Source organism: Varroa destructor, unplaced genomic scaffold (genome assembly GCF_002443255.2).
Source record: "Varroa destructor unplaced genomic scaffold, Vdes_3.0 BEIS01000002.1, whole genome shotgun sequence".
Taxonomy (NCBI): domain Eukaryota; kingdom Metazoa; phylum Arthropoda; class Arachnida; order Mesostigmata; family Varroidae; genus Varroa; species Varroa destructor.
The window spans coordinates 1,880,241-1,906,372 of NW_019211455.1; the positions used below are offsets into that span (position 1 = coordinate 1,880,241).

The window sequence follows — 26,132 nt, forward strand, 5'->3', positions numbered from 1 at the left end:
CTCTGACCTATCCTTTTCTGCCATCAAGTGTTAGATCGACAAGACTCACAGCCTTGTCGGCCCTTTTTTCAAGAACTCTTTAAGTAACCAAATTAAAGCATTCTGCACTCAGTGTATCACCTGCTTTATTATCTTTTTAGTTACAGTTAAAATAGTGCTCGCACTATATATATATATGTAAAAGCTCAAAAGAGGAGTTAGATAATGGTATAAAGCCATGATGTTATCTTATACCCGTAGCAAAATACTATTGAAGTTTAGGTATTTCTTTCCAGGTTAACAACTGGGGTAAGCAGGCACTATTCGACATGATGGTTAAACAAGTGACGAAAAAAATATACCGATTTGCATAGTTTAAATTTTTTAGAGGATTATACGTTTTTGCCTGGACTGTTACCGTAATATCCCCTGAAGACTTGGGTCTCTTTCACAAGAAAGTATGCATTACCACAGTCAATATCGAGGCCAACAACCTGCGCATCTTCTCGGACTCGAAGGTAACTTGCCGTCAGGACTTGATGGTACCTTGGACGAATTCTGTACACAAGCCCCTCTAAAGGACACTTTCGTCTTTTTCACAAGGGTTTTTGATTTCGTACCGTATATATATATATATATATATATATATATATATATATATATATATACGCAACTGTATTTAGTTCGCTACCTGTGACCGTAGGTCTCTCGTGTGAAATTAGCCGTGCCCCCTCTGGTCGAGCAAATCGCCTTTGTCAAAATCGCTACCATGTGAACGGCATATTAAACATTAGGCGCAATAATGTTACATCTATATATAAACAGCTTTTCCTTGCCACAACCACCAATGCACATCCCTGCGCAGTCATCAGCTTCAGATCATACTAACGATATTACGCTGTTGTTGGCTGGCATAATAAAGTAACTGTATGCTTTACCTGTATCAACTGCATCTATAGATAATAAGGTGCTACTAGACAAATTCTTATAAGGGTCGAGAAGCCTTGGAGCGGTCCTAAACTTCTTTAATCTGCATGTAGCCGCACTCAGCCATTAAGATTTTTTACGTACGGTACGTGTATTGCAGCCAGCTGTGCTGATCTGTGATTCCGAACTGTATCCGCTATGACCACGGACACAAAAAAGCATAATGATATTATCTGCAATCGATGCGGTAAACAAAACCATCGCATGATTCCGTCTACGAGGTAGGTAGGTAGGTAGGTAGGTAGGTAGGTAGCTAGATAAGGCGATGATGTAGCTCTAACTGGCAGCAGTTCCGTCTTGTACGAATAAACTGTTTCAATATTCATCTCTAAGAAGTAGCTCATTTACTGTGGACAAATAAATTAGCAGTCAATCAATCAATCAATCATTCGCACTTATATCAGAATGAATAATCAGCTGAGGCCTGATAGCAGAGCGTTTCGGTCGTGGCATTTGAGTGCTGTTCTTTGTTTGACCCGTCGCTACATTTCGGGAAGTCAGACGATTTGAGGGTGGTTCAGCCCGGTAATAACTGTTGGATTCTTCCCCTGTAACGAGAGGGTTCGTTTATTGCGAAGTTGCTATATTTAGATGATAAGATTGGCTACTTTTTACCAGGGCTGTCCTAGTGCTTCACTCAGCAAAAGGTCAGGTAAAGGACACGCACCAAGTCTCTTTAGTTTAACTAGTTTAAAAAATTTAAGTCCTAGGATTAGGCATGTCTGGTGCGATTTTGATAGGCTCTCTCAGTAGCGTATCGATGCATTCTTTCCCGCATGCGGCTCTTATATCACGAGCGATGAAAATCATAATTATCGGCTTTCATCGGATGACGTAGGTTTAATTTATTTCGGCGAGGGCCGTGCATTTCACAAATTCAATACTTCAATACGTCTGGCCTTGGGCCCAACTCGATGACCCAAGGCACGGTAACTAATACGTTTTCTACATGCGACCTTAAAGTTTGCGAGGAGGTGCTGCTATATAATTATTTTCAGTCATTATGTATGATTCGTTCATTTCTGTCACAATAGCCTTTCAACACAAGTCAAATCATTCTTGCTACATTAGTAGTATCCTAATTATGCTTGGTTTCATTTATTTCTCTCCATTGCTTGTGTTGCTGTAGCTTGCTCAGGCTGATCTCAGGCGAAAAATGGCTTTCAGGTCTTTCCTGAATAGACTGAAACCGCAATCGGCACCCATCCTAACAAACTTCCGTACGCCTATAATAATGTCTGAAAGCAAACGTTAAAAAGAAGATAGCATTGCAACGAGATTTCAATTTTGTCGATCTATGCAAATCCCTTTTGTACGATATATACTAGTAAACATGCCGCTTATCACTCAGTGGCCTAGAGTACGCAAATATCCATACGAGCTATTATGCTTCCATTCTCGCGAAGCTCTCCTATCGGAAGCATCAGCACGGACATAGACTATCCTGAGAGCCCGAGAGTTTCTCTATCAGTTAGCGGCGAATACTGCTTATATACACTCTGTAAATAATAGTGCAACGGGTACAGAGACAAACATTGAAGCTGTTAAGGCCGCTGGTAACACATTCGTGTTCCACTATTGTTAGCTAATCAACGGGCCTTAGTGGCTATCCTGTCCGAAGCTCTGCCTACGTAGCTTACCAAGCCAGTGTGTAGCAGTCTGGCTTTCTGGCGAGCCTCACCAATTCAGCTGTCTATAGCGGTACTAGACGTGATCTGAACTTAATTCGAATTATAATGAAATGGTTATTAATTTTAAAGGACAGTAAATATTTGCACCACTAAACGATCGACACGCTTATCGTCTATTGAATCATGCGGAATGTTTTTTTTTAACAGTAGGAATAGCGACACTCCCAGATCTTCTCCACTACGTGTCAAAGTTTTTTTTCCTTTGCTCGAATCTGTGCTCGTGACGGTTTCTTGAATAATCCACGGTATTGGGTGAGAACGCTTTCGAAAGCAAGCCGAACCTTCCACTAAATACAATGGGGCTACTTTACTCGCCCTCAATAGGAAGACTACCGCCGGAACCCCTCTACGTTCACGTATATTTTCTATCCGATGATATACGAATACATCGATGTTTATTATTAGGGTTGTTTTAGTCTTGGTAACTTCCGAATATATGTCAATACTGTATTGCCTGCCAAGTTATGTGTAGCTTGGATTGATGACAGTCCTTGTATGTGGCCAGACCTTTGAAATCGTTCCTTGTTTTTCTCTGATAAGGCGAGGCATTAAATGCCTTCTGCGCGCCAATAAGCAGAAACAATGCTTCGGAATCCAAGCTATTGTTTAATTGCTGCCCGAGAGTTATACTGACTCTACGAAGATGGGTACCGGCTGGCAGGTAGCCTGCTCCTGAGCTTCACTCTCGACAGGCATTTTCTGTCAAGAAAGGCTTTAAGAGACTAGGTTTTCCCGATCCGATGCACCAGGCGGCGCGACACCCACCTAGTCACTAATAGACACAACTTCCTTTGTCTATTCGTTTAGTGTCAGTGAATCGTTCATAATGATCCGCCCGCTCTGAAACTCGAACCAGCGCTGGCATGTCTGCTTTTTCTGCAAAGCACAAATAGTAGATGCGTGTTTACCATGTACACGCGCTGTTTCAGAATCACGTTGTCTCGTATGCTTTTGGCAAGCACTTTTGGCTTGCTACGTTCGATACGAGCGACGGCGCTTATCCTTTACATCTCGGAATTATTTTAGAAATAGGCGCCTTAGTCAAAGTTGTAACGAGAATACTTTTTTTTTTTTGTTTTAAGATTAGCGATTATGTGGATAAAAGGTTGTCGTTTGAAATAGTGAACCGAATCCGCTGGGCTTATCAGGCACAAGTTTTTTGCACTTCACGATGAAGCCAACCTTCACAGTTTTCAGCTAAAACAACGACCTTTTCCAAAATCTCAACAGTAACTATAGCAGAAAGCAAATATGTTAAAGCAGCTCTACAATTATTGTTGCAGGTTTATTATTACGAGGCGACTCGTCGATAAAGTGTGCTTTGCGCTCCAGGCAATTTCAATTTACCGAAAGAGATTACAAGTCACTACTTACTGACTGTCTGAAGCCCTGATGGCCTAAGTCGTTCGGCCAAGTCATACAGCTTCGTAAAACTGCTAACGTACTGTATGTAGACGATCCTAAATTTGTAACCCCCTCATGCACTGTTGTTCTGGATTGACCCTATCACGGTTGGAGTCGACTCGTAGATATAGTCTGCTCTTAACTGCAGCTTATACAAACTGCGAAGAAAATTAATGAGGAGCTTAATAGAGAATGGCTTTTAACTTATGATGCTAGCTGTTTCCATAATATATGGGCATCTAAAACTACCATGAGATACAATATAATAATATTAAAAATATCTAGAAAAGGAACAGATATAGCAGTGATAATCATAATAGTAGATAATACGCACAAAGTATATCAGCGCGGTACCGTTCGTTAGGGTCATTTCATTCATGATTTCATGCAGACATTATATGCGTAACTGAGCTTTTGACGATACACTGTCGTCTCTATTTGCTGTTAGCAAAAACCGATGAAATTTCCTCCATTTCCTCTCTGTGAATTACTTTGATTTACGATGACTGTCCACGTCATTATTACTGGCGAAATCAAAGGCATATTGATGCTGTGACATTTTTGCGCCGTACGTACGTTACATGCCGTGGAAGATGTCACATGGTAGAGTTCATTGTTATCTAGTTGCGTATTGCTCCGTACTCTGTAGATTACGATATGAGAAATAAACTTCACCTACTTATATTGAACGTTTCTATCCGAACATTGGTTTACCCGCCAAATCCGGGTTAGGTTATCCGATTAAGGCAAAAATCACACAGAGATTTTTTCAATCTAGGAATCAGTCTGCTGGAATATAATATCTAGAAGCGGTTTTAGCTGCGTAACAGAGGAACACGGCTACGATTCTAAGGGATCTAACGTGCCTACGATGAGAATCTAAATCCAAACACCTATAACAGATTTAGCTATATTGAACTTATCAACAGCTCGAGGAAGATCTCCGGCCTGCTTTTGCCCTCCAATTACCCTAGTCGTATTCATATGATATTTCCACCATTATTTCGTCTTCTCATTTGTTCTGGTTAATGCAGGTACGTCAAAACATCTATATTTACTCAAATGAGACACACATGTGACTGTTGATCACCTAAGGTCTGCTGTAGCATCATAGAGGGCCAGTACTTGACAAAATGTTACGGACGGATATCAGATTTACAAAAACTACCTTATAAATTCATGTAGGTGTTTTGCAGTTTGTCTATTGTTAGCCCGAAGTCTCAGCAGGACCTTCTGTGTATTTTTATCGTTTTGTAGCTTATCTTGACTTTTAGCACAAGTCTAACTGCGGCCATCATATATATCAGCTGGACTCTCTGCCCCAAAAGCACATTCTTTCTTTCAAGGACTTTCGACGAAAGCTTCGTGAGTACGTTACCTCCATCGTGAAGTTGTGGCAGAGCCTCCCACGTGATTGTCGGCATCTTAAACCAGAGATTTACCAGTGTACATTAAATAGGGATCTTTTTCTAAGTTTTGATGCAGTGTTCTAATTAACGTTGCGTGAGGTTAAGATTAGGTCTGAAAGTACCTTTTTATTGACCAACAGAATTTTGCATAGCAAAAAATACCTGCCTCTGGCAAGAAGGGAGCTTAAGTTTTTATAGTTTTTTTTCTTTGATACCATGACTAAAGGCCATTTTCTTAAAAAATTCTAAATGGAATGGAAGATAGGTGAGATTGCCCTACGGCTGGCTACTAATCCAACCGATAAAGGGGCTATACATCACGCAGCGACGTCCGTCTTTGGATACCATTTGGAGTGAAACACGCGATGCGTGATAACGCTGATGAGTGAATTGTCGCTAATACACATCCTGAAAGTTCTAAAGGATACACACTGTCTTTTAATACTCACACGTTCATTATAGAGGTTGAGGGATCGGTATCTAGGGGTTGACACTACTCAATCATCTTGTAATAACTGATGAAGTTCAAAACAGACAATAGTATTTTTCCACAAAGGTGTTTTCTTAAATGTTCATAAAACTTGCAGAAAATTTCAACACATATGCACGCAACTACAAAAAGTATAAGTTAGATACCGAAGTAGTTAAGACACTGTGAAAAAGTTTTTGGCAAATACAAGAGTGGTAACTCAGAGTCCAAATACAATGGGGACAAGATTTGTATGTTATTCGGTCACATCGAACAACAACTCAATCTGCTTGTTTACAGACGTCGTATTTATATCCTTCTGGCAATTATTAGCGCCGGTATTCATAATATAATTAAACATAAGCTCAGATTTTCACCGCTCACAACTAGTATTTTTTTACAACCAGCTATAGATTTATTGGCTGCCGAGCCCGACTAGCTACGACTCATATGTTGGCACAGTAGAACAGAATTTTAGAACCTGAAATACACTTCAGGAGAATTTGTTTGACGTTATCTGAGTGCAATACTCCGTAGGCCCAGAACGTACGGGACCTATGGACAACCCGAAGGACCCGACAGCGAAAAAGAAAAACATTGATTTACGCTTTACTAAACACTACGTTAGCGGACAATGGTTAATCCATCGCTGACTATGGAGACATGAAGTACCTTCATACTATTCTATAAAAAGTACGAAATATTTATGGGCATATATTCCTAGCAGCCGATCGTTGTTACTATAACTTGCTAAAGCGATTTTAATGATTAATAACAGTATCAGCAACAATTCTACTGGACAATGTATTTCCTTTTAAATTTCTTCTCTCATATCGTCGCCAGTACGTTGTAACAAAAAATGTTTTAAGAAAAGCAATTTTGCTTTCTAACGAGTGTAATCATGGCCAGGTACCTTTTTCTAAGGGCTTCCGCAGGCAGCCGGTGCCTTTGCACTTCCGCGCAGAAAAATCTTTCGAATACATGCAGCGCATAGAGGGTGTCCGTATTATCATTGTAGTAGGCGTTGGTCACTCCCTGCTCAAATATAGCTACAGATACATCATGACAATGCTATTGTCTATTCCGTTACAAACACAGCAGGCGTACACGCATTTCTGTGTGCGTGTGCACGTTCTAAGACCACTATTATTTTAGTGTTTTATTTGTACCATGCATGCCCGATTGACCTCAGATTAGGCCACACTGTATCTATCCTCGAGAGCTTTGTCTTTCGCCGGGTCTATCGTACGGCGAAGGCGGCGCTACGTTAATCTCTGTGGGACCAACGATCCTTATTTATATTGCGAAGAGATCGGTCTTTGCACTACAAGAGCCATCCGTTTAGTGATTTTAAATAATAAGGGTCCTTCAAATATGTACGAAGAAAGATTTCCCCGATTCGCGTTCACCGCCTTGCGAATGCGTTGGTATCGAGACGCCTTAATGCTTAGTTGATGACAATACATTTTCCTTTTGTATCTATCGATAGTCTTAGCCAGTATGGAACCTATTTTCAAGTAACACGTATTTATTGCTTAGCTTTGACAACATGAACGAGGTGAGCGACCGTTCCTATAATCGAGTTTGATTAATTCTCTTATAATTAAAAAAATATTGGAATATTCGCTTATCTCAACCCGATATATACTATTTATAGTTAGACCGTTTACTTCGGAGCCGTTTGGCGAACCTGTCTCCGTTGCAATGTACGCTTTCAAAAAGCAGCCGAACCTGGGTCGCGCTAGTGTCTTCGCTCGTTTACTACTCGACCAGCCCATCGGCACCATAGCCGTCGCGTTCTTCGGCGCTCCTTAACTCATCAGTCTATGTGCAGCCGGGCAAGCTGTTCGCCGCTTAATCTAACCTAAGGCGTTAACCTCAACAGGTTTTCAAAATTCCAACCAGAGGAAGTTCACTTAGAGCCCAAACGGCAGACCTAGCGGCTGCTTTCTTTCGGTTTTGCGCTAACGTTCTGTGGCGGAAGTAAGCATGGCCAGCGTCGGCGCCGCTGTCGATGTAGACCTTGCCCTTCTCGGCCTCTGTCACCTAATCCACTCTCCGATCCGCGAACAGGTGCTGGTGAGGAAGGAAGGCGAGCTCTGCGTGACGTGCACCAGTAATCAGTATAAATTGGTTGGGGCTATTTCGCGGCTAAATCGCCCCCCTCAACTAGAATCGACCGCTTTTACCTAAACCACCACCGCCGCGGCTAGTTACTTTCACTGACTTTTGTGCACCGCAGCCATTTTCTAAAAAGCTGTGACCATGAAGCGCTCGTACCTCCGTTGGCCCGACTTGAGCGAACCGCTACCTAATCTCCGACAATGATATCAGAGGGGGCCAATGAAAGAGCCGCCACATAGCATGTAAACACTCGCGTCTCTGTAATAGCCTGTCTGACGTGGAAGCGATGGTAACAGACTCAACCCAGTAGAAAGAGCACTCAGCTCGAAAGGGTGTAAACGAAGTCCAACTCTTCATTGTTTTTTTTTAGCGACGTCTTGCCAGTCTTACGAGGGGTGGTATATATACGTGTGCGTGTGTGTGACGAAGACGTTACCCTAATGGAGTCTGTGTTTTAGGCAAATATGGCTTGAGCGTAGGCGTGAAATTCGCTGTGAACGACACATCCTGGGTCTTGGATTAAGAGTTTAATTTAAATTATATCGTAATAGTCAGCTCGACTTCTATGAACCTACGAATAGACACACAATGTTTTCTCCCCCTAAGTCCTACGTGTTTCTGATGGTTGCCCGAATTCATGAGTGAATATATTTAAGTAAATCAAATCAGGTGGAATTACGTGAATTCAAATATGGTTTCTGTAAAATTCATAGGTGTCTTTAGCTTGAAACTAACCAGTCATTCACCTGCACATCAAGGAAACATTTTTTTATATACGCAAAGGGCTCAATCATGTGTTTTCCCATGTACTTTCTATGACATTAGAAGCAGTCAACGGTTTGATACGAAGATTTATAACTACAGAGACAGGACTTATATATATTTTATCGCAACAAATCTGCATTACTGATCAATAATAGTAGAGAAGCAAGCATAAAATAGACAAAAAATTGGCTCTTGTGTGGATGATACCATCACTAACCTCTCGCAAAAGGACCATAATCAAGCCTGAAGTTTGCCATTAGAACAGTATAAAAAAAACATGGAGTGCCATGGCTGGCTAAATAATGCAGCATATGAAACATAGATAAATTAAGCGGAAAGGAGATATCATTAGTAGGTGCAAAGTTTTCGACGGCCAGGACGTCCATTAGAAATTCATGTGTTATGTAGGCCAAAACAAGTTTCAAACCGCAGAAGTGATGTACTTCATAGAATATAATAAGTTACCTATTATCTGAGTAGTTATAATATGTGTTACCTGCGTGAAATTGAAATACGTTAGCAATACGAGGTTGTAGGTCCATACTGGAGCGTGAACTCTAAGACGTAAATGTTTACGAAGGGAAAGCAAGTGTTCCACAGTTCTCAGATACGATATTGTCTCTATCTGGAACTTCCATTTTGAAATAATTGAAGCACTTCGTATGATTCAATGACAGTTTATGTTAAATAAGCGAACAGAACGCGTCATCCGGTCTCGGCCTACGGGCGGCCAATTGACAAACTGTAGGCATCGCGTGGCGTAGTAAGTAGACTCGTGCTATCTTCAACGTTTTCTGATTGATGACGATCTGAAAACTGTCCCAAGACACATCGAAGTATGATCAAATGAACTCTTAACACAGTCTGGATAGAAGCTCGCTGCGATAACCAGTCAGTCAAGTGTCATCAAGATGAAACATCGTACCCTGTCGCGTAATGCAAATAAATAGCGAGCCAAAAATGGCCTCCATCTTGTCCTCAGTAAGAGGGTTCGTTTTAAAATATCGCGGAACCGATAAACGAGCTAATCTTTACGGAAGCAATAGCGGAAAACTAGGAGCAACTTTTTATTTCTAATATATAATTACACCTAATCGAGCTTTGACCTGTATCAGATAGCCGCGTAGAGAGAGTTGACACATGCTTTGCGCGGATTAGAGCATAGGTTACGATCTGAATAAGCGCACGCCGCCTAGCAGGTCCTCTATGAAGGAGCTGGTGGTCGAGTGAGGCGTGTCTGAGTCATTTGTGCCCCCAAGAAAAAGCTTATCGCCTCCAAATGTTTTAATCTAGCATCAAGGCCTTCAGTACCTCACGGCGCAATGTTTTGGACAACTTAAAGCTTCGGCTGTTTCACAGCGTTTGTCATGAATAGTGTGATGATAATGTGGAATCATGTACAGCGATGTAAAAAAAATCCCTGATACATGACGACATTTGAAAAACATATTTGTCATTTTCAAAACAATTCTCTGAAACAAGGAATCACAGTCGGAATTTTACGGATATTTGTTAACGGACGTAGTTTTAAATAATATTTTTTCTTCGTGAGCAGGATTTGTTGGAACGTCTAGCCAGGTAGTACTGATCGTTTGCTATTCCCCAATGCTGTATTAAACGATCACTTATAGTTATTCATCGATCTGTCGCAGTTGCTACAATTTAACTGAAACAGCTGACAGCCATATATCCAATCAGCTACGTTACTGGCCTATACATATAATTTTGCTAAAATCTTCATGCCGATGAAGAATGACAACTTGTATCGCTTAGTCTCAATTTTACGCTTCTCTTGTAATTCTCAGATCGAGCATGATTAAATATAGGTGCTCTGATCAACTCAATTCTGCCTCGACAATCTACGAACTAGTTTTGATAATGGGCTAGCCGTAAAAGTCTGGATTCGCTAGCGCACAAAACAACAAAGCTACCCTTGCCCGCCCTTTTTTTTTGTTCAGTTTTCTAGCCATTCAAACCCAGCTGCCTTTTTAGCAAATTTAGTAGGGCAAATTCGAAGCGTATGGATAGTTCGTGTGAGTCAGTACAACAATAAGGATAGATCTACTACTGGAATCGAACAACACTGTAAGCTTACGTTCTTTGTAATGTCGTGAGGATACACAGTGAGTTCCTATTCAATGAAAACCGTCAAGTGGATGTATATGTATAGATATCAAACTCGGATATGGGTTATTTAATGCTAAATTACGATGTCAAGTCTGTTCAGATATTTCCTCTACGTTACTCATGGATTTTGTCTATCAGGCTAACACATCCGTTCAAACAGGTCGTTTTCTAAGTACTTCATTTAAATGTTACCCGGTAGTCACCTATAGAACTACGCGTTTTCCAACGAAAAAAATGTATGGATTCGTAGTGTAAACCAGGGTAGGATTTTTCCTTTGGTCAACCCTGACAGTGTATTCAAAGCAATGAGTGCCTTTGCGGACACTGCTGGTTCGAGCCTGCTTTCTACGAGACATAGTGCTTGTATCAGCAAGGAAAGACATTCTTGTTAAGGTGACTAAGCTTCGATTTATTTATTTATTGATTAAAATTAAGGGTCGTGACTGTTCACCATATCGCCCTTGGATGTATCAAAGGAGGCCGCTCCTCCCGCTTTAGTTTTCAATAAAAGCTTACCTTCGGCCGTAAATACTATATGCAATTTTCCGAAAATAAATATGAAAGCATAATCTTGGCAGCGCTCGTGTACAAGCCAACCAAAGGACCTACTTCATGTGATATCTAGAAATATTAATGTGGACAGTTACTTCTGAACAGTATAGTGTCATCATCTTTTTGTATTTGTAATTCTATCATTATGAAGGTAACTGCATCCACCAGCTCCTGTGAAATCGGACAACACTATCTCGAAAACATTGATACGGCTATCGTCTGTGGGCGCTAGATCTGCCTTAATAACGGACAACGCATACTCAGCAGCAAACCACAAAGGCGATATATATATACAAGGTGCACAGCTGTACGTGCACGTGCAGTACATCACATGTATGTACAACAGCTGTTACTGCCGCTGCAGCAGGTAACAATATTCGCCCAGCTTTGTCTCATGTTGACCACCAGTTTTCCGCTTCCAGAGCGACGTGAAAAACTTCCTCCTTGCCGCTTTTCTATCATTTTTCTATTTTTCCGATTGCAATCTTTCCTAAGTGCTGCAACTACTCCCTTCGACTCGATCATGACGAGAACCCTGCTCCAGGCTTTAGTACTAATTCTACAGGAATACACGTCAGTGATGTGTTCGTAAATCTCAGTTGACGTTACCTGTCAAACAACTACCGCAGGCGGGTAGACAGACGAAAACAGACGTCTACAGACGCCAGAACGTTCTCTCCTCACCTATTCCTTCCTCGTCGTTTGCATTTTTGTCTGCTTTGACTGACATCATTTGGCGTCTCGCGCAATGCGCCAATGCACAATGCGGTGATGTCGCTTTAGCGCTACGCGCACGGTCTTATACGACTCTATTTGTTGAAGCCGTTGGCAGCTTCGAACAGACGGCGTAAAACCCAGTTTCAGGATTCACAACCCCGCATAACGGAGACAATAGGCGGAAAAGAAAAAAGGAACTGATACTGCTGGTTTGACGCTAGCCTGTTAACTTTCTCGTAGACGGCTTCGGGCTGATCTTCGTACAGCGATTTACTATGATTTGGATTGTGTCTACTGCTTATGGTGATGCTCCTTCCATCCCGTATTCGCTCACGGACGGACAAGCCCCGATGTTTGCGGAACGCTCAGCCAATCACAACGGTTGTGAAAGCCATTTTATAGGGCATGATAAGGACTAGGCGCCGGGAAATCGCAAGGATGAGTAAACTCAATAAAATATGATAAAGAAGGGAACCTCAAAAAAAAAAAAAGAAATTGAAAAAATCAAGGGTTCAGGCTAGCTGTTCAGAGCAATCGTATGCTCTTATTTACTACTTTGATCGCTCACAATACATTGTGAAGAAGAACAAACTAACGATAAAAAATTGAGGAAATGGTCATTTCACTAGACTTCGTGGGTCGATGTCGGAATCTATAACACGTCCGATGTCCATGGGATATTCTTTCGCCCATGCCATTTAACCCACTATCGGTCGCTGATCCTGAACATTGTGCCCGAACGAAGCGCAACGAAGAAATGATGTAAATATCTGGCTGACGCTGTCGTACCAAACAGGAATTTTCTTATGTTTCGTTCGCGTCTTGTCAGCCGTGCATTTCTGTATTTCGACAATATTTACCTATAAATTGATATCAATATTATACTTACAAGACAGCTACAAATTACGATAGTCACTACGAAAAGTAATGGATATAAGCCTCTTATTTTAAGATAAGCCTATATTTTATAAGTGAGACATTTCGTCTTCGAGATGCTCGTATACTTACTTGTTGATCGTTTATTTAAACCTAGTCGTCATGTTACTAAGAGGCGGTTTGTAATGTGAACATTGGAAAATCCAAATAGATCACGAATATAGGTTCCATCTTCGAGCTACTCGGTGAAGCAGTTCGTATCGGATCAAGGCTGTACGAATAGAAGCATCGTGGACACATGATCTGATGAAAAAGTTTTGGGAAAAAAATTTTGAATTTGAAAATTTCGAGTCTTGCAGTAGACCCTCTACCAAGCTGAGTAACAAAAAGTTGAAAGCTGTACTGCAGATCGACCCATCTCAGAGTGTTAGAACTTGCGTTTGCTGCACGTAAAAATAGCCCGCCTGTTCACCTCGTTCGAATAGGTAAGATGAGAAAATTAAGCAAATAGGTGCCGCATTTAAGAGGAAATTGAAAATATAGATACTTGGTCCTTTTTGTTCAAGGACCTAATTTTTCCCTGAACTGTGACTCGGAGTGAAAAAATAATTTGTCGGTATATTCGCATACGGTCACATTGGTGGGTGGGTGGGTGGGTGCAGGTATTATTTAACCTTCATGAGTCTTGATTTGTCGATTGTGGCCAAAACATACTGCTTATAACCTGAACAAGCTCTGCAAAAAGCAGCAAAAATTGGTGAACAGACATAAACCACCTTAACTGCGCGATCACGGTGGCAAAAAAACACAGGAGATTACAGCTCGAAGGTCGGTCGCCTACCATACTCAACATACATTGCGGCCTTAGATCTCATGTCTTGATCCCTGTATCTTTTATTTTCCTAGCAGCGCAAGAAGTCATTGGCCAAAGTGTGTAAATGTATAGAAAATGATGGTGCTTCGATTGAAAATACAAGAACTAAGCCCGGCAAAGGTTTGGAAAGTTGGATGTTACGTTTCATACAAGAACAACTTGATGCGTACGTGGACGTTCTCAAAATCGTTAATACTCAATATATCGATATAATCCGTATGATAAAAATATCCAAATACTTGCATTCGATATAACATCTTGATTTTAATCTTCTCCCAGAAAAAAAAAGTGTTAACGCAAGCCCTATAAGCCAAAAAGCCCCCTAGGGGCAAATTGTAAGCGACAAGATAGAAAAATCTTGCCTCCTTCGAAAGCGGAAACTGCGCGTATACCACTGTACATATACGACAGTTTTCTCTTCGAATTTCGGACAAAGGCTGATCTTACCATTACCATGACGTCATGACAAAGACTTAAGGGCAAACAGGACGAATGCATTGATTAAGCATTTCGAAACGTCGCTTATCCCGTCGAAAATTAGCTCAAACATCGTTTGCAATCAAAAGCAGTAGTAGTTTTGACAGGTTATTTACCAGCGAGATTCGGAACTTCGAAAAAGCTGGAGGTTCTTTTGAGTCGACATAGAAAATTCCCGCCTAATACGGTGTCAGAGGCAGTTCTATATTGTTTTTTGCGTTCGAAGTCCTAGCCTTCGAATCAATAAAATGTCTGGGAAACTCCCCGGTATTTCGTTTGCCGTACGATGAGATTGTAAAGATCCCTTTTTTAGGCTTTACGCTTTATTTGGTAGCTGTATCGTCTCTGAAGAAAGCAGCACTATTGTTGAGGGTTGAGCAAGCAGCGGTTTGAAGTATCGGGACCCAGGGATGCTTGCAAAGTGTTCTAAATTAACCTGCGCCTTTCTGTGGCTTTTCTGAAGCTTGAGAATACTAGGTTTGGTACCCTTCAGGCTCTGCAGATTCTAAAATCTATGCAAATTGTGAACTATTCCCAGATACATTCACGCATGGAGATATCGTTGTTTGTTGATAGTCGAACAACATATTCGTCGCATTGTACAGCCAGTTGCGTCTCGACTAACTCAGCTTTTTCTATAGCGGGCGCTGGCGATTATTTCAGGTTTGACGACGATATAAACGCGGTACGCGGACTAGTATTGCGTATAATCCGGAAAACGCTTTGGACCTGTTAATGTAGGCCCTTCATCGTCTCTGCAGCAATTTGCGGAATTGAGCTATTTGCCTCACTTGATAAGCACCGCGTTTACAAGCATTGCCTAAACATCTATTTGTCCGAATATAACTGCGTTACACATAGAAATAGACATCAGACCTTAATAATCCGTATGAACTTAATTTGTATTTTCCATTGTGTAACATATTTATTAGATTATAAACATATCTTCCTCAATAAACTCTATTATTTATTTCTGTAATAAACGGTAACAGTTGTTCCCGGTAATGCATAGTCGTCGCAGGATCCATATAATGCTGTGGTGGTAACATCTTTGCTTACTTTTTTTAAGCACTTCATTTGTACACGTAAAGCAGTCTTTGTAGTCACCTATACTTAAGTATACCCTCAGGTACTTACCTCTTAAGAGACCAACACAGTAAATCATGTTGGATTTATCTACGGTTTTTCAAGCCAAACAAGCAATTCGTACTTTTTACAATTATACCTTATTCAATGTCTTCTCCAGATTCTTATTTTTCCGTTATTTCAAGCTTCCCTTAATAATAATAATAATAACTGCTCATAATTTTTTTCAACGCTAAGAAAAAACAACATGCTTGTCAATTATGATAATCATGGTAACGCACTCGCGCATTACCTGCCCAGAGCACGCCACCTTATTAAAAGTAGAGACGCGTGAGGTAGTTCGGGTTCAAAACCATGGGTAGATGCACTTCGTTAAGTGCTGGAATAAACCAGCTATCTGAAACAATGTCTCAGACTAACATGGAGGACATAAAACTCGAGGCATTTATCTTTTAATATCATTAGAAGACTAACAGATAACAAAATATAGGTCTATCCGGTAACGCACTGTTTGAACAGGTTCATAGGGCTGACCAGCACGTTTACTGTATAACCTGGTGGAAAAGCTTCTGCCATATGCTGATGCCAGTAACACCGCTATAGCAATGCCCTATTCAACGTAGCTTTTCTCCATAACTAAACAACATCACTACTAAGAAAACGGACGGGACCACCGAAATCGTTCGTGGAGTTACTGTTGTTGTCACGGCAGCCACACGCATCGAAGAACAAAGGCTGCACGATGGTGGTGATGATGATGATGATGCATCGATGGCACGTGCCGATGTCATACTTTATAGGTGTCGATTTTGGTTTTGGAAGAAAATATATATATATAAATCTGTAAGGAAGCTGCCTAATACTCTCTTCTTGGCCAATGTTGGCACGAGACGTTGTGTAAGTGTTGTCACATATAGTAGGTCGTACGCTTGTGTCCGCAGAAAACAGCAGGCCAAAATCTAATTGCATCCAGCTTTACTTTGATACAACTTAATGACTGTTCTGGGCCACTGCACTAGGTGACATTGTATGGGCAAAATCTCGCCTGTGGGCGCGACAGCCAACCAAAAGGCGCGAGAAGGCGGACCCCGCAATAGACAGATCAACCTCAGGAGCTAGCATTTCGAATGAAGTTCGTAGCCACCTGCTCAATCTCGCTTTGAATGCACGAATTTTAATTTATCTCTCACGAATGGCGCATAACAAAATTGCATCAGCAAGAATAGGATAGCATCGTCTGATTCAAGGAGAAAGCAGACGACTTAAGCTTAGGCATAGAGTTATATGGATGAAGCATCGAAAGTACTGCCGCGCTCGCTTCATAACTTCCCTCTCGTCGTCATAACGTGTTATTATAAGCCAGGCCGGCGTTTTGTACCTATTCTACGTCTAAATAGCACAGGCTGAAAACGTTTAATAGGAGAAATAATCAGGCAAAGAGACCATGTCGTGTTGGGATGAATTTCACTATTGTCCACTAAATCTCATCTAATACTATACTAGCGGATATGACACGTAGCCTTTTAATTTCAACTCGAATTTAATTATAAAACCATCATCGTGACCTGCTAACAACAATATTAGTGAACGTCGTTTCTATTTCCACTGTTCAAATCACCATCGGAGGGAGCAGGGCGGTGGGGGGGGGGGGGGGATACTGAACGTGGTTCCGATAATGGACAAACTCTATGTATCAGCAGGCACATTTTTTTTAAAATTCAAGTTTTTTTTTTTTATTCAAATTATCAAATTCATTGTGCCGCATTGGCCGAAGTCAATCGTTGCTCATTTAAACGTTCCAACTTACCATATCAACCCCTTGGCAGTTTTACCGCTAACCGACGATCCTTCTTATCCTATTTCAGTTCTCAATAAGTTACAATTTGAACCGTCCTCGGAATAAGAGAAATGGCTTGCGTGTGTAGATAAAACCAACCCACTGGACTACTGGATAGTAGCTTTTTCACGTTCCTAACCAAGGATATCCCTTCAAAGTAGACATATCAGACCGAATCAAGTTTTCCAGATGATTTTTTGTAGGCTAATAAAAATACCGCCTGGTATCGGGGATTCTAGGCGTTTCCTGCTGTTAATGAGTGGTCGCTAGTTATTATCGATATCTATCGTAAATCTTCGTGGCTTTCAATAATGATATGCTATTATTATTGTCGTTGTGGTTGTGTTTATTTCTAACTGCTTTACTATCATATGACATGAGTAGGACTACGCTAAAAGTTCTATGCAAACATTACCACAATAGAGATAAACCCAACCAGGACAATAACTTAAGATTGACCATCATCCTCTTCTGGAAAAATAATTTTGACACGTTAATCTGAGCGAACGAATCTTCGCCAACTGGACGTCAGACATTTTTGCAAAACTGGACTGACAATCCTGCTCAGATCTTGAATCAATAACTACCATCCTTAAATCTGTCTTTCAGCCGGCTACGGATACAGTGCCCCATGTACGTATGCGTGAACAGCATACATGTTTGGGTCTGAAAGCGAATAGGCCTTAACGTTCCGTCGATTATCGTGTTATTGATTGATGTTTATATTTATGTTAGATATAGGCAAACAGCAAAGTTTTGGACCAGAAAAGTCATTATAGAGAGTCATAGGGATCATCAATCAACTTCTTTCTTTGCAACGACTAGTTAAGCTAAGTGGTAAGTGATAACGTGAGCTTTGGTAGGATTTCTACAAATAGAATATCATAAAACAAATATTTTCTAATTTTTTTGTGAATTAATAATTGTTCTAACGACAAATGTATTTATACTAGTGACTCATCAATTAGCACAAGTAAAAAGCTCTCTTCAAAATGCAACAAAAAAGCGCACAAAGTTCTGTTCGCGTAACACCCATCGTCAGCCAATGAATTTGGTTGTTGAAGTGTTGAAAAACATGTATTCATTATTTATACTTCATGAATAGATAAATAATTATTATAGGGTAATTGTTATAACACGATAGTGAAGTATCGTTTTCAATATCTCACTAGCATGTTCATACCTCCTCAACTATCGGAAGGTTTCTATTAAGCCGTCTTTGTACTGCCGTTAATTCTTCATATCTTTGAAGCTGCCGCTTCTCAGTTCCGAGGTTGTATGCTAACACGACGTCGCTTGACAAACCAAACAATGAGCTACGTATACATATATAAGACCATATATACAATATATGGTCTTACTGTAGCAGTTTCAATCGAACCGAATCTACAGCCAACAGAACGTTGAAAGCATTTTAAGATTGTTATACACACGTATATGTATGTGTATATATATATAACAATATTTATTACCATCATTTGTTCTATGGGCATATATGTAGATTGATCGTAAACGTCTCATGCCATCAGGCCATAATGGCTGCGACAGTTATTCATCGTCGGTATTAATAGTATATGCCATATCGGTATTTTCCAACGCAACTAATCTCAAGAACGAAGGCTGTCAACTTTTCGACAGAAGTGTTAGTCTATCTACACATCCCATAGAGTGTGATCTGAAAAGGCGTTAAGTTTTAAGGTTAGAAAGGTTATTGGAAACGCTACCCCAAACCTTAGTCATTAATTTTGACTGGGCACAAAATATTAAAACAGGACTGAGACGCGAATTTACATGGTATGCCACTTGACACATACGACCCTTCTGCCTGGGTTTGACTACCATGTAGGTAGCTAAACCCAGAGGAAATACGGAGCTTCATCAGGGATCGTTCGCGTCGATTGGTTGCGATAATAGCTCCATCTGGATGCTGAGCACTTCCCTTTTAATAGAGCTAGCGGCAATAGGTGACGCAGCGGCCTAGGCCCGAAGGAGTCCTACAAAGGAATCACATATTCTGTAGTACTGTAGTGGTTTAATACATTGGTGAACTGGGTTTATACTCATCACGCGATGGGTGGTTAATTACTGTATGAAGGACAATCGGAGCAATGCGACATGGGACGCTCGTTGGGTTCTGTGAAACGGTCCGTTTCTACGCTATCATTTACAATAGGATTGTTTAATGTGTTGCGTTGTTCAGCCAACGGCACAGTTAGAGTTTGAGAAATATATTGTCCAAATTTTAAATGAGAATAGCCAATGGATTGTATTATTTTAACAAGTAGCATGGTACATGCAGTGCGTGCATGCAAAGCTACACATGGAATGAATGAATGAATGACAAATAAAGATAAAAAATTTTTCGTAAAACCAACATAGCTGACTCCCTTTAATCAAACTAAAAAGACTCGATTTACGATCTGAAGTGATACTATCAGTGGTTGAACATAATGAGGCCTGGGTGGGTGCATTAGCTCGTTAGTGGTAATATCCATGTTCTGCAAAGGGCATCTTACCATTAGATGTGCCCCCAATAAATACAGCGATACAGTGTTTTGGTCCAGTCTAATACAGAATACGGATTTATGTCAGTGGTAGAGAAAATCTCGAAATCTGTAAAACGCTTATGGCAGATCTATCTGAAAAAGAGGTAACTTTTTCCTTCACAAAACCCTGTTAGCTATTTGAAAAGTGTTATGTCGTCATGGTTGTTTCGCCAATTTTTCATCCATAAATACCTTTTATTAGTACGCAAAACTTGAAGCAGAGACTCCTAAGGGCCTTCAAGTAGCAAACAAACGTTAATGCACTGACAAGCTGAATGTTAATGTTTTTTTTTTTTCGTTCATTTGTTTGATATGTGCATCAGCTCACCTCGGTGAAAACCCTAAACTGTGTTTGAAATATAAATCTGTATGAATAAAACAAGGTATCGTTATTACTTTGCCAATTACTACTGCCAGTTTTTCTTAATTTTATTCCTCATGAAGTTTCGTGAAGATGAGGAATATAAAATCAAGATCGAAAGAATCGTCAGGCAGACGATCGTATTTATAAATCTTCATCACTAACTTTTGCTTGAAAGATAGGCTCGATTTATTTACCGTTTCTAATCGTAGATACAAGAGCATAGAAGAAGATTCATAGTTACTATACAGTTCTCAAAACGCTTGTTATCCCGTATCACCTGGCGAACTATCACTTTAAGAGGACAACTAATGCGTCATTAAAAGTTGTCGCGTGTCTATGCATGTAAAACCCATAGAACTAGCTTTTTCCTATGATTATATATTTCTACCGAATCTCGATCAGTATATGCGTACAAGTGAAGTGATTTCTATCGTTGTTAGTACAAACCTCGAACTCAATCTGCAGAACAGAAGGCAGGAGAGAAATAAATAATTCCTCGGTCCGAGGTCTGAAAATTCAAATATTTAAAAACGCGGAGATGTCAAGAAATCATTGATACACAGTGTGGGCTACCTTTTTTCTCGAGCATTTTGGTCTGTACGATCTGCCTGCAATCGCCGCTCGCCGCGTATTTCTTTCCGTACCTGTGTCCTCGATTGGCGTATATCCGTTACGTCTTCTTCCATATTATCCGACTCGAAAGGAACAGTTTTATGAACTTCGTTTTAGTGTCATAAGGTCGCCGCGAAGGTGGATGACACTTAACCGTTTGGTTGCACTGGGGTTTTAGACGTTTTCCGAATCGATGTCCTCATTGGTGAGGACAAAAAGTATACAACTTATAACAAGAAAATTACTCCTGATGAATTAAATGAAGCTCGGAACAGTAATGCCGAAACTATATTTAAACACTTCTTTTGAAAAAAAAACTACTTATTTTCTTTATATATAGTATCTTTTTGCAACAATTAAGACTAAGAGTAAAAGGGAGGTCGTAAATTAAGGCAAGTCATTTTTAGCTTTTCTAAGAGAGGAAAGCCTAACAAGCAGCGTGATTGAAATATACAGTTATTATAAACTTGTTGGATTAACTTTGCCAGAGATGTCAATTACATCACCAGAGGTATTCTACGAATCTCATTCCAATTCAAAGTAGCTCTAATTATACAGAAAAAACAATCTAAAAAGAAATTCAGCTTACGCTACTAACAGAAGGTTTCTTAAGACAGAGGTGTGTCGATCTCTCTAAGTTCACTAATAAAGGCCACGCATATACCGCAAAAACATTAAAAATAAAGAGGGAACAATGTAAACGTACAATGCAAACAGAGCTCTAGTTAAACAAAAGCAAAATTAAATAGTCGTTCAAGTTTGGTACATTTAAAGGTCGTTCCCTCTCTCTATCTATCTATTTCTCTCTCTCTTTTGCGTTGCCTGAAACGGTCAGAAAACGTCCGATATACACCAATAACGTTAATGTACATTTCCTTTACTTCATTCGTTTCTTCTTTCGTCTAAGGCAAAACCATTCCATAAGCGCCATGAGCTGGTGTGGTAGCTGAAACTATAGGCACGAAAACCGGCAGAGCCAGGTAAAGCCGAGATCGCTCAGGTCCCGCAGAATTTATCTAGTGGGCAAATGGAACAACATTTCTGTATAATGTCTACAAATGATTCAGTGCCAGAAAAGATGTCCTCGACGTGGCGAACTTCCCGGGGCCGTTTTGAAGATTTTCTATTTTCCTTATGTGAACGGGGATTGGGAAACTCTACACTAATCTAAAAAGGCATCGTGTTTGACCTCACGTACGGTGCGCATGCAGCGAATACTCGTTTGGCAGACATAAATTGGACGTTATTGCCGTTTTTGCATTGTCTTGGGAGTTGTCAATCAGGGAATCTATATCGCAACCGCAGCTACTAATCAAACTGAAAGGCCGCTGCCGAAGAATACACAACCACAAGAAATAAAGGACACATCTTCGAGAAGCTCTTGTTGTATCCAGTATGACTTGATAAAAAAGCAACTGCGGGAAGCTCTGTTGTTTGAATCAGATGTTTCAAATTTTAAGTCCGTTACGTAAACCGTCAGGCATAATTTCAAGCAGCTGGCTTAGAGCGACGTACGTCTATGCCTGGATTCAAACCCAGATCACCGCGCATCCCTAAGTTTAATGGGCTTCTGAATATCTCCTATGTCGTAAATAACTAAACTCGAAGAAAACTGGCCAGAGCATTTCATCTCTCTGTTGTCGATTGGCGCTACTGTGACAAGCCGCTAATGCAACGTTCGACGTATCCGAACGTAGCTTACATGTCGATTTTTCGAACGGAGTTTTACTCCCACGAATACTGTTGTTCAAGGTTGAAACAATTGCCTATGGTGGCGTCATGTCAAGCATCATCTTTGTATATACATTTTATCATTTGTGTATAACTTTTTTTTCATATGATATTTTTTAAATCGAATAAAACACAACGAGACGAAATCTGTAACATTCGTTTTCAGGTTTAGCTGTACTGATAAATGAAAAAGCCACAGAAAATTACATGTCATGCCGTACGTCAGCTGCTCGTACCTGGGTACTAAACGATTGTATTTGTCCGATAAGCGCGTTGGTCAAACAAAAGTGGTAAATATGTAATATTAAGTAAATTATCTAAAATAGCTAAATTGCTTGACAAATTTAATATCGTATGTCATTTCCACAACACTCTTATTTGCCTTTATGTGTCTGTATATAATTGTAATAACGTCCTGCATCTATAGCTTGAATAGAATGAAAGACTTGGCCGGTATCGATCGATTTAATTAGTTCCTGACGATCAGCGATTTCGCAGTGCACATAATTTTAGTTAATCAGAGCTTTATAATTAGTTCAATGATTTCTCAAAGGACGACCGTTGCATTTGGCCTTCCACTTACACAGGCGGTTTATCAGTCAAAGGTATAGAACTGCTTTTCTTTCCGGGTGAAGATGGCAGGCAGGTATAAGCATGCTGTTATCAAAGATAAGTCATACATATAGAGCGACCCATTTGCTCGTCCTGGGAATACCTTTAAGAACGAGAGGCAATCTGTATCCCTCATATGTGATGCTCAAGCAAATAGTTATGTTTTACCGTATACGCACAATGGTTAATCAACACCATGCAAACCCGTTACATACATTAGTGATAGCTACCTTTGGCTAGGTAGCCACTTCTAAGCCGTTCCGTCCCAGCCCGAAAGCGGTCACCGATGTCGAAAGGCCAACGTCGTCACGACATTCGTAAAACTCGACTTAGAACTGTTAGAACGACTCACGAGCTTTGGATTTACTCGAATGTAAGCGAGTATGCAAGTTAACACAGAATCAAGTGAACGTCGTGATATATACTTTCGCGTCATGGTAAAAGGCAGTGCGTCGTTTTTGAGATTTTTTTGGCGAATATCAGCTATTATCCAATGTATTTACGCGGGATGAGACCTTTTGCAGAAATTATAAACTTTCCTTCCTGGCCGAAATTAACGGCGTACGTTTTCGTCTGGTTTCCGAAAAAAATCTGAAAAGATTTTCAGAGGGCTTACCAGGACATCTTCAGTCGAATTTTGATAAAACAAAACTCGAAAATGTATTTTTTGATGCATCTAGAGCATTAACATGTAAATGATTAGCTCTTTTGAGAAGCAGAATGTAAATTGCTCCTTGGATCATCCACTTAGATCCGACGGTTAATCTTCAGAGTCTGCGTGCCTTTTTACGCCTTTTATTCTTATTGGCAGTTTTGAATCCTTGCATTTATGGGATTCTTAGCCTGTTACCAGCCTAAAATATAATTCTGAATGTTTTTGTACGGAGCATATCTGAACGACACTTCTATGGGTTCACACCTATAAATACCGTTTCACGGAGAGTTACTACTAAAAATTATTTGAGGAGTTAAAAATGAATATTTTTGAAATTGAGGTGGGAGTGTTTTAGGTCCTAAGTTGAAGATTTACATACTCTGTATATATGCATATACAGGGTGTGCCAAAAATCTCTTGATAGATTCTAGTTTTTCGCCTTACATCCGTACAGTATTTATCTGTGAAGCAATTTTAGCTCCGCCTCGCATATATATATATATATATATATATATATATATATATATGTATATAAATACATATATATACGTACATCTATAATATACTAAATACGCTATTTGCAAATTGTTGTTCCAGGATAAACGCGTTCTTGCCCCTGGGGCCTGCCACTCTTTGTGTTCTCCTAGCACTAACCTTTCTATCGGCGGTCCCTACGGCCGCCCAGGATGATCGTGACCGGTCCGGAGTTGCGGAAATGGTTCAATCGCTATCTCCAGAAGAGCAACTTTTTTATGACGTCCTTGTCAAGCGGCCAAATGCAAATCACCGTTACGGGTTTGGACTTGGCAAACGTAGTCCGGAACCTACACCAGCTCAGCCGTCAGTAGCATTTCTTTGGCAATTCATATATAATAAATTAAATCATTTATGGTTCTTGTTGTTTTTTATGAGACTCTTACAGCCAGAAACCTTCATCACATTTGCACTGATCCTGAATTTCAAGTCTATTTATCTGATGAAATTTCCATGATACTTTCTAACCTGTTGGATCAGAATCGCTTGAAAAAGCTCCTGTTCTGTCGAAATCTGAACCTTTGTATCTATACTCATTTAATTTGTCGGCTTATTTCCTGGCGGTGCATATAATACATATAATATTGCATACGCACGACGATCTAATCTCGCTAGACTTGCCAACAAGGCGAATTAGAGATGGGAGTTATTCTGCCCATAACGAAATACCATTCATCTGCCGACGTTAACAACCCAGTAGAAATGCTTGTGTGTATGCGCGGAATGAGGGGAGAATTTCAAAGCTTATATGTGGAGTAAAAGCTTGATACATTAAAAAAAACAAGGCTAAGCGAGATGACGTACCGGTAGTAGAGCAGCTCCTCTAGGAAAGAGTAACTGCGCAAAGAAGGAATTCGGGGCTATCTAAAACGCTAGATCCGACAGAGTTAGGACCCAAACTGACGGCCCTATTCCCAGTATCGTGATCCATACATTGAGGTTTATGCTGAACCCTTGACCGAAGTGCTAAAATGATCCGTAATTTATTCAAAACCATGCCGACAATGCCCGTATCTCAGTCGATGTTTTAGTTTTAAATACCCGTTGCTGCACTGTGCCATACGCTAAAATTGACCAAGCGTCATCCGGCTTAATGATACATACATACTGGAAGCGAACCATACAATTGAGTAGAGAAAGGAAGTCAAACACCGTGACCTATCAACCCTGCAGAGCTGATGGAGTGCTTGAAAAGTACGTGCACGACGACAACGGCCACCCAATAAATCATGCTTTAGTACAGTGGCGCATATGATGAATAAAGATCTAGAATATGCCAAAGGGCTTGGTTTTTCGTGTTTGGGTTGAACAACGTCTTTAGAACAAAACGGCCAGAGCGCCTCTGAGCCACAATGGGTTCTTGAAAAGTGCGCTTGGCATGTTCTCCCGCTGGACAATTCTATTCAGTGCATGTTTACGACATGGACGCCTATCGACAAGCTAGAGTGACGCTCGTCCCAAAACAAAAACAAGCTTTTCGAGCCATTTGCATAAAAAACAATCGTCAACAAAATCTGCCGCCATACGCTTTTGGCTCACCTTATCACACGTCGGCTGACGAAATTCTTGGAAACCTATGTATTCTGGCTGAACGACATAAATTTTTTACAGGACGTTCCACCATGATGATACGTACACGGACGCTTTTGTCCGTGGGGGCTGACTTGCCCTCGAACGGTTGAACCGTGACGTTCTATCATGGAT

At 40.5% G+C, this 26,132-nt stretch overlaps 1 protein-coding gene across 1 annotated transcript in view; it reads left to right on the forward strand.

Moving 5' to 3' along the window:
* AstA (allatostatin A) overlaps positions 1 to 26,132 on the forward strand; it is an 85,058-nt gene that overhangs the window by 51,561 nt on the left and 7,365 nt on the right. The window contains exon 2 of the mRNA XM_086981768.1: positions 24,492 to 24,734. Within this exon, the coding sequence (XP_086837894.1) occupies positions 24,492 to 24,734 (243 nt within the window). The remainder of the gene's footprint in view (positions 1 to 24,491; positions 24,735 to 26,132) is intronic.